Source organism: Lytechinus variegatus, chromosome 14 (assembly GCF_018143015.1).
Source record: "Lytechinus variegatus isolate NC3 chromosome 14, Lvar_3.0, whole genome shotgun sequence".
NCBI classification, from domain to species: Eukaryota; Metazoa; Echinodermata; class Echinoidea; order Temnopleuroida; family Toxopneustidae; genus Lytechinus; species Lytechinus variegatus.
Genome location: NC_054753.1, coordinates 18,968,098 through 18,987,837, shown reverse-complemented (window position 1 = coordinate 18,987,837; position 19,740 = coordinate 18,968,098). Strand labels below are relative to the sequence as shown.

At 35.6% G+C, this 19,740-nt stretch overlaps 1 protein-coding gene across 2 annotated transcripts in view; it reads right to left on the bottom strand.

The window, feature by feature from the left end:
* Positions 1-8,263: 8,263 nt before the first annotated feature.
* LOC121427561 (von Willebrand factor A domain-containing protein 5B1-like) overlaps positions 8,264-19,740 on the bottom strand; it is a 60,008-nt gene continuing 48,531 nt past the window's right edge. The window contains exons 9-11 of one of the 2 annotated variants that reach the window (XM_041624015.1): positions 15,310-15,445; positions 12,964-13,113; positions 8,264-11,164 (exon numbers count right to left, since the gene is read on the bottom strand). In XM_041624015.1, coding sequence (XP_041479949.1) covers positions 10,119-11,164; positions 12,964-13,113; positions 15,310-15,445 — 1,332 coding nt within the window. In that variant the 3' untranslated portion in view covers positions 8,264-10,118. The remainder of the gene's footprint in view (positions 11,165-12,963; positions 13,114-15,309; positions 15,446-19,740) is intronic. The other variant, XM_041624016.1, reaches the window with a different exon arrangement.

Sequence of the window (19,740 nt, the reverse complement as noted above, 5' to 3'; positions counted from 1 at the left end):
ACAATGATATGTTTATTTACAATGTACCAGATCTCGATTGATGAAAATATGGTGGCATTTAACCTTGATTTTAAAGACTTTCTCATTAAATAATTGCTTGCTGCAATCGCTTTCTTTCACCTATTATGTGAAATACCCCTTGGTTAGAAGTTCATATTACCTTTAGTTTTATGGCATCCATTAATAATGGGCTATTTCTGTTATTCATTCCTGTACTTGCAATATTTTCAATATGTCAAATGCAAAATGTGGCATTTGGTTGTAAATCGCTGTCCATGTGCTACTTTGTTTTAACATGATATTGTTGAACAATCGGTACGTTTCTACAGAGAATCGTTAAACGGTATTACCCTCGTTAGTTTCCAGAATTACGGAAAACTTCCATTCAAGGACGCGATGCGGATTATTGATAGACTGCATTGCGCAAAGTGCGTTTTTTCTTAACCACCTTTGGGAGGTGGTTATTGCCGTGTTCCATGACGCAGAATGTGAGTTAATCAGATTATTCACTCTGTAGACACATGTTGGTTTAAGGGCGATACAGGTTCTCTATAGAAATACGCGGAATGATTATTTCTAACTTATTTTTTTAGAGCAAATATGTCATTCATTATGTATGTTTATTCTGATGTAGATCCAGCTTGGTCATATCTTTTCTTAAACTTTATTTCTTAAAATCTCAATTTTAAGATTTTTTTGGAAATAGCTGCTTGGACTCGATCCCCCCCCCCCTTTGTTTGCTTTTGCTCTAGATATTGAGTTTTTCAACATTTCTTACGTTTTCATATTCTTTTTGAAATACAATTGGCTAATTCCATCTTTTCATATTCCGGGTTAAAATTTGTTGGTTAACCAAATCAGTTGAGATTGTAAAGTCTTGTTTGTATATTGTGTTTGCTACATGTACATGTAAGTGAAATGGAATCATGCTGGTGAAATATAGTGATTTGATATGATTTTGAAAAATCTTTCATATTTTTCCCCATTGTAACCTGGAAAAGAAATCAATTGGATTTAATAAAATATCTGGTCTGATTCTTTTCATATATTTTATATTAACTTATTATATTATAATTAACAAGCAGGGTAAGAAATAATGCTCTTCAGGGACTATCTTTGTTCCCACACTGGGGTGATTTCAAGTTCAGTGTTGACCTTTTGGTGTTGGTGTTGGGTCAATTTTTACACGATTATAACACCAAACATAAAATGAAGATGGTCCTGAAAAGTCACTCACTAGTTGTTGAGATGTCAATAATGTGATCTGGATCAGTTTTACAAACTCTGACTAAGTTTTGGAGCTAGGGGAAGCAATCCAAATTTCAACACTAACACCAACACCAAGGCCAACACCGAACTTGAAATCACTCAATGGGGTGATTAAAGGAATTTCGGGGGACAATCCTCTGATTTTGAGGGCTACTTTTTAGGGGTAACAAGCAATTAGGAAGTAAAAGCAAATATCATTCTTTCATAGTTAGGGGAGACCGGGGTTAGTTGGAACATGGGGTAAGTTGAAACATTGTAATTTTATCCAACGCCTGTAAAATGGATTTATGCAATACTGCCCTCAATTTATTGCAATAATAATTCAACAATGTTGTATTATTAATAGCAATAAATTTAGGGCAGTGTTGCATAAATTTAATTTACAGGCGTTGGATAAAATTACAATGTTTCAACTTACCCCATGTTCCAACTAACCCCGGTCTCCCCTACTTATAGAATATTGATTTTTTGAATAATAATCTTGAATGTTGTTTGTGACAAATCTTGGGGCGACTGTAGAAAGAGTGGTTGCCCCAATTTTAGGGGCATTTTTGGCTGCCATAAGGGCGAGATTGCCCTCACATATTTCCCACGCTAACTGCAAGTAAATTAGTTCAAAAGGTGAACACAAAACAGACATGGAAAAATGATGGTGTAGAATCTATTGAATCTCAAACTTAAATGATTATGTAATTCATCTACATGTAGTTCCCGAGAAGAGATTATGTATGTATTTTATAACTCAGTACAATCACGATGATTATGTTCATGTTCATGTTGTTATGTTACTGGTATGTTCATTGTTATGTTTTTCTGTGAATTTTATGTTTGTTGCAAGAATTGTCAAGTTATACAATTATCCATTTAGCGGACAAATAAATGAAATGAAATGAAAGATGTGTAATGAAATGTTTACTGAAAATATGTTTGTTAATGATGCTCGAATCTAATATTTTTCTTCTCCATATTTCCATTAGGGATTCTGTTATAAAGTACTCGGATTCTGTTACCATTGTTAATGAAAAAAAGACTGAAGAAAGTGGGTAATATAAGAAAAGGTGACATATGAAGCACATTTCGATTACCACAGTCCCATACATGCAATTTTTCTATTGTTTGGTTATTTCTTACTTTGAAAGAAGGTCAAATTGCAGTTCTCAAAATCTTGTTTCTTGACAACATGCATTGTAAATAAGGCTCTTTAGTAATTTCAAATTGTTGTTAATTGTAAGATCACAATATAACTTCCAATTTGAGCTCTGTTCAACATCTATCATGGCTTTATCCATTGAGAAAATAACTGACACTCTTTGTAACCCTCCACTGATAAGTTTTTCATAAGTCTTTCAGTAATGTTAATGAAGTGCAAAGATATTAATTTACAAAGTCAAAGTTAAATACAATGATACATTATACCTCATTATTAAAATTAAACAATGTTACTTTTGTGCCAGATCCTGCCAAATCCTTTCATTAATTTGAGAAAGAGTATGTTTGAAACTCGGGGTAACAAGATATATTAAAGGTTTGAGATGGAAAACAGTAGTTACTTACAAAACAGTTCGTATAGTTTTTTTTCTAAAAACTTTATTAAAAAATTACTTGGATGAGAATGATTGACAAGTAACTTTGTATATTTTCTTAATTACAAATTAACCCTCAATTTGATTTTGCTCATAGCGAGGATTTTTTAATATTATTTTCATAATGGATGGGATTGATTTGAAAAGCAAATTTACAAGTACATGTGTTATGTATTTAATTTGGTAATTCACGAGAAAATCCTCTTCGATGCTAATCAAATGAGTTTACATGTTTATTCACGTTATCGTCTTCATCATGAAATTGATGTGAAATTTGTGTCAATAAATTTTGATATTTTGATTATGATACAATTGTTTGAAGATCAATTTGTCTCTTAGATATTTGTTTCACCATATTACAAATAATTATATTTGGTTGTTTGTTAAACAGTGGTAAGAAAAATGTTATTAGAGTGGTATTTGGCTCTTCAAATATTTTTACACCCTTTTCATTTAGATTTGCATAAACTTTGCATTATAAGAATTCACCTTATAAATGGGTGTGTTATTACAAGCATTGCAACTGGTAAAAACGTTTCATGTGACCTTCAACCTTTTTTGCACATCGCACTGCAGAAAGGTGTGCAAGAAAAATGAACATGTACTGTAACACAGTTTAAAGGACAAGTCCACCCCAACAAAATGTTGATTTGAATAAAAAGAGAAAAATTCAACACGCATAACACTGAAAATTTCATCAAAATCGGATGTAAAATAAGAAAGTTATGGCATTTTAAAGTTTCGCTTATTTTCAACAAAATAGTTGTATGAACGAGCCAGTTACATCCAAATGAGAGAGTCGATGATGTCACTCACTCACTATTTCTTTTGTATTTTGTTATATGAAATATTTTTATTTTCTCGTCATTGTCATGTGAAATGAAGTTTCATTCCTCCCTGAAAACGTGGAATTAAATTATTTTAACATTTTGTGCTTCAGGCAATGAGGTCCTGATCATCAAATTCGTAAAAATTGAAATATTGTATAATTCAAACAATAAAAAACAAAAGAAATAGTGAGTGACGTCATCGACTCTCTCATTTGGATGTAACTGGCTCATTCATATAACTATTATGTTAAAAATAAGCGAAACTTTGAAATGTCATAACTTTCTTATTTTACATCTGATTTTGATGAAATTTTCAGCATTGTGCTTGTCTGGTTTTTCTCTATTGATTTAAATCAACATTTTTCTGAGGTGGACTTGACCTTTAACGACTAACATTTTCTGTGTCGCTTTCTTATGAAACAATTGCACTCGTTCTTTCATATATTAAGTAAATGCCGGTTGCTCACCTCTTGGCTCATACAGCGCAGCACTTAATAGATCTAAAGAAACTTTGCATGCACTCCCTGAATTCACCATCTTGCACTCGGCTCCATGTGTTATTTGTATGTTACTTGCAAATGTCCGTGGGCTACAGAAAAGTCCTTCATAAGAAGAGTCCAATAAAATCATCACTTTCAAAGGCTGTACATGTATATATAATCTGAATCATTTTATTTTGCAAAGCATAACATGTTCATTTGCACATAATACTTGAGAGGCAAGAAAGCACATGAATGAAATAACATAAAATAATTACAATATTAACATTGCACCCCGCAGTTGTAGACAGTTATGAAGCTCTCAGAGAACGCATGCACCTCAAAATCTTAAGTGAAATTCATCAATTTTCAGTCTTTATTTCACCCCCTACGTGAATAAATTTTCTGTAAAACAAATATTATTTGCCATAAATGAAAAGACCTTTATGAAGGAAGTAATTTTCTTTTCTTCATTTCCCAACTCTGATAACTACAATGTAGAAAAACTTGAGGCCCAAAATCAGATTCCGGCCTGCTGACAAAAGTCAAAATAAAGAACTTTAAGAAAAAAAATCAGACATGAAATTGTGCTGACAGTTCAAGTAAAAAACAGTGCCATGCCTATATCTAACACTGTCAGATGCATTGATAATTTCCATAGAAACACAAGTATGTGAACTTTGTACAAAAAGTGCTTGACTAATGTATGATTTCTATAAAAAATTTGTCCTTTCAACTTCAAAGGGGAACTTCAGCCTGATGTCAAGTCTGTTTCATAAAAAGCAGAAATTAAAAAAAAGACCTGCACAGGTATGAGTTAAGGTTTGGCCAAATACATCGATGTCACATACGGTGAAAAGCTGGCCTGTTTGTCAGGTGTTAAAAATTCAATAAAATTTATCAATTTTCTCAAAAACCTGAATATGGTCGTACTTGTGCTTTGAAGATATTGTTAAGAACACAGTATCCTACATAAACAGTCATCTTGTACCATCTTCATACAAATAGGAATTTGTATTGATTGACATATAGGGCATAAAAGTTCCACATCTATGTCTTTTTCAATTAATCTTTTTCTAAACTTCCTGCAATTCCAGTAAACTTGACATCAGTTTGGACTTCCCATTTATTATACATTATGTAGCATTATTATCATTTGATCACTTTATTTCTTATCTGAATAGGAATGGGACATTTGGGCCCTGTATTGCAAATAGTTGCGATTTATCTGATCAAACTCAACTATGGAAAACCAACAATGCCATAAATTCTTTATACAAAAATAATATACATATTTATCTCTTTGGAAACAGGAACAAGATGAAAATGTCAATAAAAGTTAAGAATAAAACAATGATGCATGCAGGAGTATAAATTATTGTATATAATTTAGAAAAAACCTCGAACTGACATGTGCATGCTAGATTTTGGCGTTAGCAGCTTCCAATAGTTGTGACTGAATGATCATAACACTTTGTAAGATGGTACCCTAGTTGAATTTGTAAAGCAGCTACTGCTAAGAAGTTCTCTTGTAGTCTTTCGATGATAATAATGCTACAATCAGCAGGGCAATTCCATTAAGTATTAACCTTTTTCTACATCCTACCCACCCCCCCATCCAGGCAGATTGGGCGGGTTTCGAGCTCAATGTCGAGCTCAACTGGTCCGTCTTACAAAGTGTTACGATTGATCCTATCAACCTCCACTGTATGGAAATCCATCAAATGTCATTTCTCTTCAGGAAATGTGCACGTCTTTTGTAAACAAAGAGAAGCACACTGAACTTTCAAGAAAATGATGGATGTAGGAATATACATGTACATCACATCTATTAAAGGAGAATGAAACCATTGGAACAAGATAGCTTGTGTGAAAACAGAAAAATCAAAGAAACAGATCGACAAAAGTTTGAGAAAAATCAGACAAATGATGAGAAAGTTATGAGCATTTGAATATTGCGATCACTAATGCTATGGAGATAGCAAATTGGCAATGCGACAAAGATGTGTGATGTCACTTGTGAACAACTCTCCCCATTACTCTAGTACATATATTTCACTTGAATTGCCTCTTTTATCACATCTATACATAGATCATGTGTTCTTTCTACATTTTGAGGGTATTTTACAGTCCACCAAAGGGAAAGTTGTTCATCAGTGACATCACACATCCTTGTCGCATTGCCAATGGGAGGATCTCCATAGCATTAGTGATTGCAATATTCAAATGCTCATAACTTTCTCATTATTTGTCCGATTTTTCTCAAACTTTCTTTATTCTTATTCTTTGATTTTTCTGTTTCTACACAGCATATTTGTTCCAAAGGTTTCATTCCCCTTTAAATATTTTGAACAAACATGCATTTTAGATGTTGACATTGCAGGCTTTTCATAGTTGTGGTTGATTGGATCATATGAACTAGAAAACAGATATCAATAATTCCATAGTTACGAATGATCCGATCAATCATAACTATATGGAAATCCATCAATATCATAATTTTTCTTCAGAAAATGTGCACGTGTCTTTTGTAAACATAGGAGATCACACCAAACTGTCCAGAAATCAATGAATTTATGGATATACATTCATATCTAGAATTTTTTTAAATGAACATGCATGTTATATGTTGATTTTGATGGCCTTCCATAGTTGCCATTGATTGGATCAATTGCAACTCTTTGTAAGACGGGGTCCAATAATTTCAGATAGGTCCCATGCACCTACATGTATACAGGGTGGGTCACACATGTTTATGGAATTGCCTGGCAGGACAATGATGATAACATTTTTAACAAAAACAATATGAACACATATTTCTACTATGGTTTAGAATGGAATGAATATCAGAAGTATGTACAATACCAACACGCATCAAACTTTGACGGTTGTTTCAAACGAGCAAGCTCAAACCATCTCTAAACTTGTCTATTTCTTTCCAATTCCCTGAAGTTTACATTCAAATTTGAAATCAATGTCCACCAAATGAGTAAAGATATAAAAATAAATAAATTTTCATTTAAATTTGATCTTGTTTTGCATTTCTACTAAAAATATTGATTTCTGAAATAAAAACACTACATTTCCACAATGTAACTAATCTTATCTGGCTGACGTATTCAAAGGTGATTATTCTTGCAAGGATTAAAAATTTCATATCATTGAATAAAGAATCCATGATCTTTTTCCAATATCAAATTTGACAATGACCTAATGGAAGTTATATGAATCAATTTGCTAATTATTTGTCAAGAAAAAATACAAATTACAGCAATGTAAGACAAGATTTTTGTTATTACAGGAATACATTTTTTTAATTGATATAAAGTACACTGCCTTTCCCTCACTTAAGCTTATCTTTCTTCCATCCAAGCCTTTTCCAACTTCTTCGTATTTACAATTTGGTCCATACCATGAAACATGAAAAACGAGAAAACAAAATTTAATGATACATATACGGAAAACGATGATTAAATGAAATACTGATGTGTACACAAACATATCGCATTCAATCTTTTACAGAGTCTACAGTAAACACACATATTCAACACATTGCTATGCAACTTATACAGTCACCTATAGTCAAGCTGTGATAATTGTTCCATCATTACAACATGTTAAAGAGGCATATTGTTCTTCAGAAATAAACATATTATAGTTCATAAAAGGCAGAGACTTACAAAAGGCATGCATCGCTAGCCATTCCTTCTGGCATTCCAATGCACATTTGTTAATACCTTTGACAAGAGATGTATAATATACATTGCATCAAGTGGTATTTTTTAGAAGAAAAATATTGCACTAGAAGATAAATCATATTGCACAAAGCTAGTCAGGAGCTTCACACAACAGGGGGGTGTTTCATCAATATTGTCACTCGACAACTGTCAGCGCTGACAAAAATTGCATTTAACTCACGGATCTCCTCTGACTATTGTCAGAGAATTTTTAATTAAAAAATCGTCTTGAACGAGGTTCGCTGACTAATTAGTCCACGCCCACTACCAAAACGAGCGGTCGCGACATTTAAAAAAAATTTCTACATGGTGTAGTGTGTGCGATGGCGACAAGTGGGGGAAACAACCTAGTAGGGAGTTGGAGGAGGAGGTAGCCGTAAGTAAAACTTGTTAAAATTTCATTCATATAACATTTAACGTGTTTTAGATATTTATGGTGCATGGATTTTTAAACAAATCCCCCCAAAGAAGGTCTTTGTGTAGCATCCCCTATCGACATGATTGTTGAATTGGGGTAGCATAAAATTTTGGTAGCCCCATACATGTGTTTCTGTGTATGCACCTTCAAATTTGTTTTTCATAGTGAGATTTTTTGGAGTGATTGAAGTAATCGGACATTTGCTTGCCTTTAGCAAGCATCAACGCGCCAGCAAGTAGATCTGGGACACTGAGTCAAAAAAGGACAAGGCCAACATTTTCCGATACGTATGGGACTGAGCTAAAGTTTTTAGACCGACCGTATACGGTACCGTACCCTCGACCGCTGCGTGGCAGGCTGGTGGAGCATACTTTCCCCACTCTTTCAGCAGCTTAACAGTTGAATAATGAGATTTTCTGCAAATTTAGATTTTGGACAGAATGAAATAAAGCAACAAGTGACTTGTGCCAATTCGATGGACTTTTGAGTTTTAGTCCGACTCCAAGAAATGTCTTCAAATGACTTTATGCAGCCACAGGCACAGGCCTAAGTTAGATTGTTCTAACTTAAAGTTAGATCTAGCCCCCCCCAAAAATTAACTTACCTCATCCTTTTGGCTGCAGATCAGCAATGTTACTCTTCGTATTATTCTCGAACACAGAGGCATTATTGCACCCATGTATTGTAGCTGAGCTGTCCAATACACTGACCGTTGCAAAGTAGCGGAGCACTACGAAGATTTGCAAACGGGCAGGTATTGCACAAGTCCTCATTGTGGAAGGTTGGAGATCATTTTCAAATAGGTTAATAAGTTCCATGACACCTCTCCTGTCAAATCTGTATTTTTTTTACATTTCTTGGTCGTTGAAACTATCAAGTGGATCTAGACGATCTCGGAAAATCCGGTCCCTTTTTAGGGCAGCACCTCCAATGAACTCTAGTATAGCTGCCATTTTTGGTTGCCAAGGCAGCAAAATTGGATTAGTGGGTGAAAATGAGTTTTGTCGGTAGGTGAACGCCACCGACAAAATTAGTCGGTGATTTCCAATTTGTCGGAGAAAATGAAATTAGTCGGTGAAAATCACAATTAGTCGGAGAAAACCACCGACTAATTGTTTGATGAAACACCCCCCAGAAGTTCCGCTAAGATTCCACCCACATGCTAATCTTCTTGTAAATTGCACTTTCCCACAAACTTAACTCTACAATTTAAGCTCAGTGCGCTCACTTAACAAGTTCTACAGAATTATGAAATGTCATTGAGTGCAAAAGTAAGGAGTTAAATTGCAGTGCATTAGTAAAAATATAACATTTCCCAACCCGAAGATTGCATAAAAATCAGATGCATAAAAACAAAAGTGATAGCTTTGTAATCGCTAGGATTGGCAATATAAAATGTTGATCGATCTCTCAAGTTTTTCCTTACTTTGTAGTAATTCATACCGCTTGTCCATTATACTATAAAGCACAGTATCAATCAAAGATTATATTTACAATTTTGTAAGTCACAACTGAATGCAATTGCACTTCCCCTTAAAAGATACATGTGTGTACACAGAAATAGTAAATCACAAAATAAATAATTCAACCACTACTGCTGGTATACTATCACAATTTTTATCAGATCTCTAAAATCTGTACATGTTTCAAGTTGATTCTACAACCTATTTCATACATCAAAATCCTATATACACATACTGTATACAAACTAGTTGATAATAATGAACTACATTTTGTTCATTCAAGATGGATCAGCAAATCACATTCTGGCACTTCGGATACCTTGTTGATTCAGCCAGTGTCTAATATTTCCTTGAGAGTACGATGAGCTGTCTTGCGGACGCCTTGAGTTCAGCAAGGTCTATCCCGCTGGCACTTGGTATGGGCTGCTCACTCAGCCAATGGTCTGCCTTAGCAGCCAGAAGTTCCCATTCATTAAAGAACGAGGCACAGTTATGCTCCAGCCAGACGAGAGCCAGTGCAGTCGCCCAGAGCCGTTGCTGCTGGGATTCGTCGGGCGATAGATGCCGCATCTCCTTCCGAAGCTGCTGCACGGCGGCAAACCTCTCCCGCCTTCTCCGACTGGGGCTGAAGTTGGCGGCAGTCACGCTGTCAAGTTTCTTTGGTAAAGGTATGCCTCTCATTGCGGCTGCGCCGGATGGAGTCGGGGAGAGGGAGCGAACACTCGCGAGAGATTCTGGTCTGTGATTGGCTGCTTTAAGGGTGTTCGAGTCCTGGCGGACTGTTCCGTTGGTTGGCCGAGCTGGATGGGCATCCTCTGGAGAAGAAGTCGACTTTACAGTTATGTACCCACTCTCAGGCTGTGATAAAGACTCTGAAACAACACTAGCATTATCTGGAGGACTAACTCCAGCCGATGCATCGTTGCCTGGAGCCTCAGGACTCCACTTGGAGCTCTCAACACTAGACTCTACATCAGGTGTCTGAAGACTACTACCTTGGGAGCTCCCGGCGTAAAAAGTTCTCAAGCGCGGTCCGGCCAGCGGACTTCTTGCGCTTGGTATCATGGCTTCGTAGTTCACAGGCACATCGCAGAACAGACAGGCACGTCGTAACTTTTCTAGTGGGATATCAATGGCTTCCGCAAGCTCGTAGTCTAACTCCCATGCTCCTGAAGCTAGTTGGAGATTGACTAAGGCATGGAGCTCAACGCATTCCATGCTGAGGGTTCGTCCCACGCAGCATTCCGTCACATCAACGGCACGGAATAGAGGGCGCTTCGAAGGGGTGTTGCTGAGTCTTGAGCGTAGTCGATTGAGACGAGACCCGAGCTGCCAGGAGCGTGGTTTTGATGAAGGATTCATTCCATATTGTTTCTCAAAAGACCCTGGAGAAACAATGAAAGAAGCATTTCAGAATTGAATTTAATTATAACAAACATTAATTTGTATAGCGCAGCTTTTATATGGATATATTGAGCTGCGCTTTTTCAGAGCTCTTTTTACTTATGTCTACACAGCATATTTTCTTAACTAAATTTTCATTTGAAGAGAGCCAAGGATGGAGAGCTTATTCTAATGTATCGATTGGCAGGCTATTCCATAGTTTGGGGGCAGCATGTGCAAATGCACGATCACCAAGTGTGACTTTTGTTTTGTAAAATGGGATCTGAAACAAAAATTTATCTGTGGAACTTTGCAGGCTTCGACTGTGTGATTGGGTTTTAAGTTTGAGTAATTCTGTAATGTAATGTGGGGCTTGACTAATTAATGATTTATATACAATTAATTTTGAATTAAATTCTTTGACGTACAGACAACCAGTGGAGTTCTCTCAGAAGAATTTGAAATGTTTTGATCATGAAAACTGAGAGTATGAACTTAGTGAGCACCAAAAGACTATGTGCATCTCTTCACTTCCCAAGAGCAGAAACTCACTGCAAAAAAGGCAAAAACAGTATTACCTATAGTGCTCTGTTAACCTGTAATAGACAACTCGATAAAAGGCTATATAAATATATCATTAATAAACCTTCAAAATGAAAAAAAAAGAGATCAAAATGTGCAAATCTGCCGAAGTTTCCCCGGACCAAAGAAATATATGTTTGATTTCACTTTGTCTCCAGATCCAGAACCTACATTGTACAGATTAAAACTACCTTAACTTCCTTCTGCAATTTCCACTTTTCATTCATTTAATACCAGTCTTAACATAGCACGTTTTGGAAAATCAAGTTATCATGTAACACAAAGCTTAGCCATCATCATAGATGACCAGATGCAAGTATCATAAAGCTGTTCGTAAGTTAAGAGCGACTTTAAGAACGACTGGTGAACTTTTCTTCGGAACTAAATAATCACTAATGAACATTTAATGGTCAATATCATTTACCACAAGAAAGGATCACCAGCCGTTCTTAAACTAACGATCAGCTTTACAAAACCGCCCCCAGGTCTGCGATTGTATGATGCAAACCATTGTACACCTGTTTAAGGATTTCTAAAATATTTGGAAGTGGGGTACATGACTTTAATGGGTCAAGGGGTCATTGTTTAGAGTTGTGATATAATCAAATCAATCCCAAATCGCGATCGATCTGAACCTCTACTTTTTTAACTAGATAAATTTAAATCAATTATCAATCACAATTTGAGTTTGAAAGGAATCGCATGTAGCAGTTGTATGAAGACAGGGCCCTGTTAACGTTTCGTGAAAGGACTCGCTGGACATTATATCTGACAAAGTATGTTATTCGACAGTTAACATAGTAGCAATGCTCCTCAGCCCATCAAAATCAAAGATAGTTGTCAGATTCAACGATTTGTCTAATAACAAATGAAACATTCTGAATTTTTAATGTGGGATAAAATTTTCAAACATTAATGAATTATTTTTAAGGTGGTGAAAAGAGAGTGTGGAATGGATTTATGATATAAACAGTACAAAATGGATGGTTTTAAAGAATCATTCAAAAGCTACATGTATATGTTAAAGTCCCCAGTTTTGTTTAATCAGATTTTGTTTTCATTTTCCTGATTTTCAATGCCTTTTTCTGACTGAACTTTCAACTGCCTTTCTTGACCTGACAAAACTGTGAAATCTTTGTTCTCACTGCATTTCAAGATTTTGATTTTTACTCCATCATGGAAAACTGGGGACTTCAAGCTATAGGAATATGAGACTTACATGCATAGAAGTCTCCACTACACTGAGATGACCACGGCGAATGGGGACCCAGACCCATGGGAGGTCCAGGGGGGTCCAGGGGTTGACCGTCTAGACCTGCAGGCATAGGAACCGGTTGAGAGGGGAGTGAACTGGGGGACTCTGATCGCCCTATAGGGGTGATGATGCAACGTGGGTGTGGTTGAAGGGTGTGGGTGGGGTTGAGGGGGATGGGGGGTGAGAGGCGGTAGCAGAATGAATGCAGAAATATTCAGTTTGAGCAAAATGATTCAGTGCAGAATCAGAAAGATAAAAGAATAAGAATGGAATGGACAGATAGCCAAGAATAGATTCAAGGTGGGAGATTCAATACATGAAGTACATGTATGTGGAAGCATTGTTTGCACAGAAAATTGGTGACACACATAAACAAGCATATAGAGTATTGTAAAAGATTTGAAATTTGCTAAGAAACAAGAAAAATAGAAAGAATGGGGCGGGATGGGACAGGAATAATCCCATGGATTTGAGATGGTGTACGTGAGTGGAGAAAACACAGGATGGTTGTATAAAAATGATTAATTGGTTGATGTGGAAAGACCATGAAAGAAAAGTTAATAGATAGTTGATTAAAACTTGTGGGGCAATGCAGAAGGGTTGAGGTTGTTTAAATGATTTTAGGATGGTGAAGGACAATGAATGAAAAAGGTTGAGTTGTTCAGAAATTAACTCATGGGTATAATAAAGGGGGAGAATTGGTATAGAAGTAATAAAAGTTGTAGATAAGAATTGGGGGAAAAGAAAATAGAAAATAAAACAGATATAGAGCATATACATACATGTAGCAGAGGGGAGCGGAAAGGGATAAATAAAAGCAAAGATTTACACATTTTGAATTTTAGAAATATGCCATGAAGTTTGAAAGAGATTTAAAATGAAATTATTTGAATCAGTTGGAAAACCACAGAGCAGACTTTCAGTATGAAGAGTGATTTTGTTTGAAAGATCCAACAATTTAGTAAAAAAAGAGAAAGTTTGATTAGGTATTCAAAATAAGTGTTTTGTAGGATAGAGAAATGTTTAGAAAACACAATCAAAGCACATGAATGAGAGAATTGGTGAAGGCAAAGAAATGCAGGATAATGGATTTCAAAGAAATGGTCGAGGATGAATTCAGGAATGGAGTTTGGTAAAGGGATGAAAGAAAAAGCGTAGAAATAATACGTGTGAGTATATATATGACATCAAAAAGCTCATGCATCCATAAGAAGCAGAAAAAGTTTATACATTCTAACAAAAATTATGAATCTAGAAGATTTCTAAACATAATATAGTTGAAGTGCAGCTTTGTGCAATTTGATTGAAAAGTATATTTTTTTGCAAATAAAATTACCTTGAGCAAGTGCTTTTTGAAGTTGTCACAATATGCATTTTTAATTCAATTAACATTTCAAATGTATAAATAAGTTTTGAGTGATTGTTAAGAGTCTTCAGAGAATGGGGTCATTTCATGAGAATGATTTATAGAATAAAAATAAAAGAGCCTTTGTTTTGTATTTACTTCGAAATGAATATCTATCTATCTATCTATCTGTCTCTCTATGTCTGTCTGTCTATCAATCTAACTATCTGTCTATCTATGTCTGTCTATCTACCTATCTATCTATCTATCTATCTATTTATCTATTTATCTATCTATCTATCTATCTATCTCTGACCATTAACTGTTAGTAGGTTATAGGAACAGTGACAAAACAATTGCTCCTGTGACATTTGCTCTGGTCTTAATATCTCAGATGACATTTGTAAAAAGAATTTTTGGGTACAGAATAATGTAAAGACAAGGATTAGGGTTTATTTAGTTTTGGATGTTAGATATTACATATTCCTTACCATGTAGATTTTTCATCGGAGCAATTAATCGTCGCCAGAGCAAATGTCATGGAACCATAGGTACATTATACACAAAATGAACAAAATCAATGGGGAAACAGCTTAGAAGACATTTATGTATAACATGTAACCGTCAAATAAATATGTTAGTTAACCATGGAAAAATAGAACATGGAAATGAGGAACTGAACTACATGTATTATTATCATGAACAAGTAGGTTGTAAATTTTGCATTTATGATACATGAATGGTATTAAGGTCAATCATGGAAATGAGTGTTCTCCTTTTTTGATTAAAAAACCCATTTGCAAACTGAAACCTTGTTACTTGTTAATAGCTGACCAGAAATAGCAACAAACGGTGCTTTCAAACTGGATAAAAACAGTAAGTTTCCTTTGAATATATCATGATAAAAATAAATCATGGTAAAAAAAAAATCATGATTAATTTTGAAATGAAAGAATTCTGCTAACCGTAACCAGAGGAGAAGGCTTCATCTTCAGAATCAGTGAACGATGAAGAATACTGTTTGCCCATCACGTTATAACCCCAGAATCTAGCCGCCCGTCGCTGGAAAGGATGTGCCGCCTTCGGCTGACTTGGCATTATCTGAAACACACAATTAAAAATCTATGTAAAAAATTAATCATCATAAAAATAATAATTAGACATATATCGCGCCAAATCCACTCTGTAGAGTGCTCAAGGTGCTTTTTTAGGAAATTATACGAAGGAAATTAAGAAGAATTGAACAGAAAATGTTTGAAGGTATTATTTGAAAGTTTCAGAGGTCAAGCAATGTTTGATGTTTTCAGGGAGGCTATTCCATTACTCGGATGAGTGAATAAATGATCTCCCCCCAGGTTTTAGGGGGTAAATAGATGATAGATTCATACTGTTTTTATAAAAAAGGACGATCTGAAATGAGGGTTGATGTTCACAAGGGTTACAAGCAGATGGTCTACTACTCATTTAGTCTAATGGGGGCATTGTGGTCTAGTGGTTACGACTCTAGTCTTTCAATCAGAGGGACGTGGGTTCAAATCCCGGCCATGGCGAGTTTTCCTTCAGCAAGAAATTCACCCAATTGTGTTGCACTCAACCCAGGTGAGGTGCAATGGTACCCAGTAGGATATTTTCCTTGAACGCTTTAGCGCCTATTAATATGGCGGCTCAACTACAGCTGGGGTAATAATATGATACAAAGTATCAAGCGCAGTAGAGTATATGAAATTATAGTAGCTGCACTATATAAATGGACCATACTATTATTGTTATTATATTATTAATGTCCAGATGGTCTAATTTCCACTTGGTCAACTTAAAACTGTTTACTTTGTCTAATGAAACTTTGTTTCATAAACGATTATTTAATCATCATATAAACTAATGGGTATATCACATCAGTGGGTGCGTCGTTGTCTAGTGGTTCTGACTGGCGCCTTTCAAACAGAGGGTTATGGGTTCGAATCCTAGCCAAGGCGTGTTTTCCCTCAGCAAGAATTTTTCCAAGATTGTGTTTCACTTGACCCAGGTGAGGTGCATTGGTACCCAGTAGGATATTTTCTTTGAACGCTTTAACGCCTATTAATATGGCGGCCCAGCTAGAACTGCAGTAATAATAAGCGCAGTATAGAGTACATGTATATGCAATTGTAGTAGCTGCGCTATATAAATGGACCATACTATTATTGTTATTATATTATTAATGTCCAGATGGTCTCATTTCCACTTGGTCAACTTAAATTTTTTTTCTACTTTGTCAAATGAAACTTTGTTTCATAAACAGGTTATTTAATCATCATATGACCTAATGGGTATATCACATCAGTGGGTGCGTCGTTGTCTAGTGGTTCTGACTCGCGCCTTTCAAACAGAGGGTCATGGGTTCGAATCCTAGCCAAGGCGTGTTTTCCCTCAGCAAGAATTTTTCCAAGATTGTGTTTCACTCGACCCAGGTGAGGTGCATTGGTACCCAGTAGGATATTTTCCTTGAACACTTTAGCGCCTATTAATATGACGGCTCAACTACAGCTGGGATAATAATATGATACAAAGTATCAAGCGCAGTAGAGTATACGCAATTAGAGTAGCTGCGCTATATAAATGGACCATATTATTTTTGTTATTATTAATGTCCAGATGGTCTAATTTCCACTTGGTCAACTTAAAACTGTTTACTTTGTCTAATGAAACTTTGTTTCATAAACAGGTTATTTAATCATCATATAAACTAATGGGTATATCACATCAGTGGGTGCGTCGTTGTCTAGTGGTTCTGACTCGCGCCTTTCAAACAGAGGGTCATGGGTTCGAATCCTAGCCAAGGCGTGTTTTCCCTCAGCAAGAATTTTTCCAAGATTGTGTTTCACTCGACCCAGGTGAGGTGCATTGGTACCCAGTAGGATATTTTCCTTGAACACTTTAGCGCCTATTAAAATGACGGCTCAACTACAGCTGGGATAATAATATGATACAAAGTATCAAGCGCAGTAGAGCAAGCCTTGAAATAAGTGGGCGCTGAGCGCAAATTCGCACTCATAACGCCATCAATTGCGCCCATGAAGCCCCCAAATCATCAAAATTTTGACGACCGGGCGCAAATATTTTCCAGGTAATTGCGCCCGCCGTGAGTGAGCAGTGAAGCCATATCATACATGTACTAATTTAAATATCTGTAAAGCACAAATCAAATAACTTTCAATTTACGATAAACACAGTTTAAAATTGCCGAGTGCGTCTTTTTTTCTGTACCATAAAAAGTGAGCTACGTCTGTCTTTTTTTTCCTGTAATACATGTGCGCGCGTTCTTCCGGTTGCGGTTTTTCTATACTTCACCATCACCGTGTGCAATTTCTAATGCACACATTTCCAGTCGGGATTCGCATTGCACATCCACAGTGAGATAAATCCCTGTTCACAGCACATACGATGTGCAAGTCTTTTATCCTCACAGTCGCCGACCTTGCTTGTCAAAACGGAGCCTTAATAATCCAAAATAACTTAGCTTATAGTTGTGAATTGTAGCTTTTTAATTTCTTTCCTGGAGAGGGGTAAATATCAGACAATAAATAATCTAACAAGGCTCCATCTAAAAAAAAAATAGGACGCCGCGTGCACTTGAGTGTGGTGTTAGCAAGCCAGTTTTGAGCTCATGTCTGCCAGAGCTCTGGGTGAGAATTCTATCAGTAATGGCCTAAGTGATGGTGATTTTCCGTTTGAGATAGAGTTTAGATTTCATGTTAATTTTTGAAAACTGTCAAAAAACTTTATGATTTCTTCATTGTGATGAATATTTAAGTTATTAATGAATACATTTTCACCGAATTCAGACTCTCCCAGAATGAAAGGCATTTTCTGTGGAGATCTGCGTTTTCAAATAACTTGTGAAAAACTTAAGGTACGTGAACCTACAATACATGTACATAGCCTGTGGCTATGTGCTGGAATTTGAATAGACTGAGTTATTTATTGATTTCGTTTCTTAATTTCTTTAACATAATTTATATGCAATCCAAGTGCACCTCACAGTCACAATCACACACAAACAGTAACACTCACCCACTCCCATGATTCAAACCATAAAAAAACGTAAGAATTATTTCTTTTTTCTAAATTTATTATTTAATCTGAATTCTCTCTTTCTCCATCTCTCTCTTTTTTTTAATTTTTTTTTTATTCATTTATTTAGATTTTTTTTTTTTTTGGGGGGGTTCATTGATCATGGTTCATTAAAGACGAAAAATAAATAAGCCCATGTGTGTGTGGTTGTAAAGGGGATGTGGAGTGAGGGTGTCAAAACACTTAAACATTTAAATCTGATTTCTTAAATGTTTGAATAAGCCTAATACCTAGCATATGCTATTCATTTACGAATTAAAAAATTGCAGGAGCTGCGCTTACTATAAACAAATTTGTGGTGTGGTTCACCGTTATATATATATTTTTTTAAATTGCCCCTGGTTCCAGAAAATTGCCCCCGGTTCCTGTAAAAAGCCCGTGAGCCGGGGGCAATTTAAAAAAAAAATTGCTCCCGGCTCACAGGTGCTTATTTCAAGGCTTGCAGTAGAGTATATGAAATTATAGTAGCTGCACTATATAAATGGACCATATTATTATTGTTTTTATTAATGTCCAGATGGTCAATTTCCACTGGGTCAACTTAAAATTTTCTACTATGTCAAATGAAACTTTGTTTCATAAACAGATTATTTAATCATCATATAAACTAATTGGTATATCATGAAAAGAATATAGCCAAACTGTAAAAAAATATATATGATGCAGTATTTGGTACCCTGGGGTACCAAATAATAATCCGCCATTTTGTTGAATTATTTATTTTATTTTTTGCGCTGTACCCTGGGTTACCCAAAAATGTGTACAAGTATATTTTAATGTTTTGTACAGATTTTTTTTTCTTTTTAGTGATCTTATGTAACAATTAATGCATGCAAATGATAACTTTATTCTAATTTTCATGTTCTGTTCTAATCTTCACTGTTCAATAATGATACCTGTAGTTGTCATTATTGATCTTATGTCTTTGAATTCAATTCAATTCAATTATTTAGTTGAATATTTGAAAGAAAATGGAAAGGAATTAGGCGTTGTGATCATTGTCCCAATTCATTGTCACGATTGTCGCACCGATCGTACGACCATGATCACCATGACAACAATGTAACTGTACACTATTACAACACGAGATGGCGGTGCACAACACCGTACTCCGTACCCCGGTGTACGGCGTGGTGCATCATACAAAGCAGGGCCCTATCTCACAAAGAGTTGCGATTGATCTAATCAATCGTTCCTCTATGGAAAACCATCAGTGTCATAATTCTTTCTCCAGAAAATTTGCAAAATGCCCTTTGTAAACAAAAGAGAACACACAAAATTGT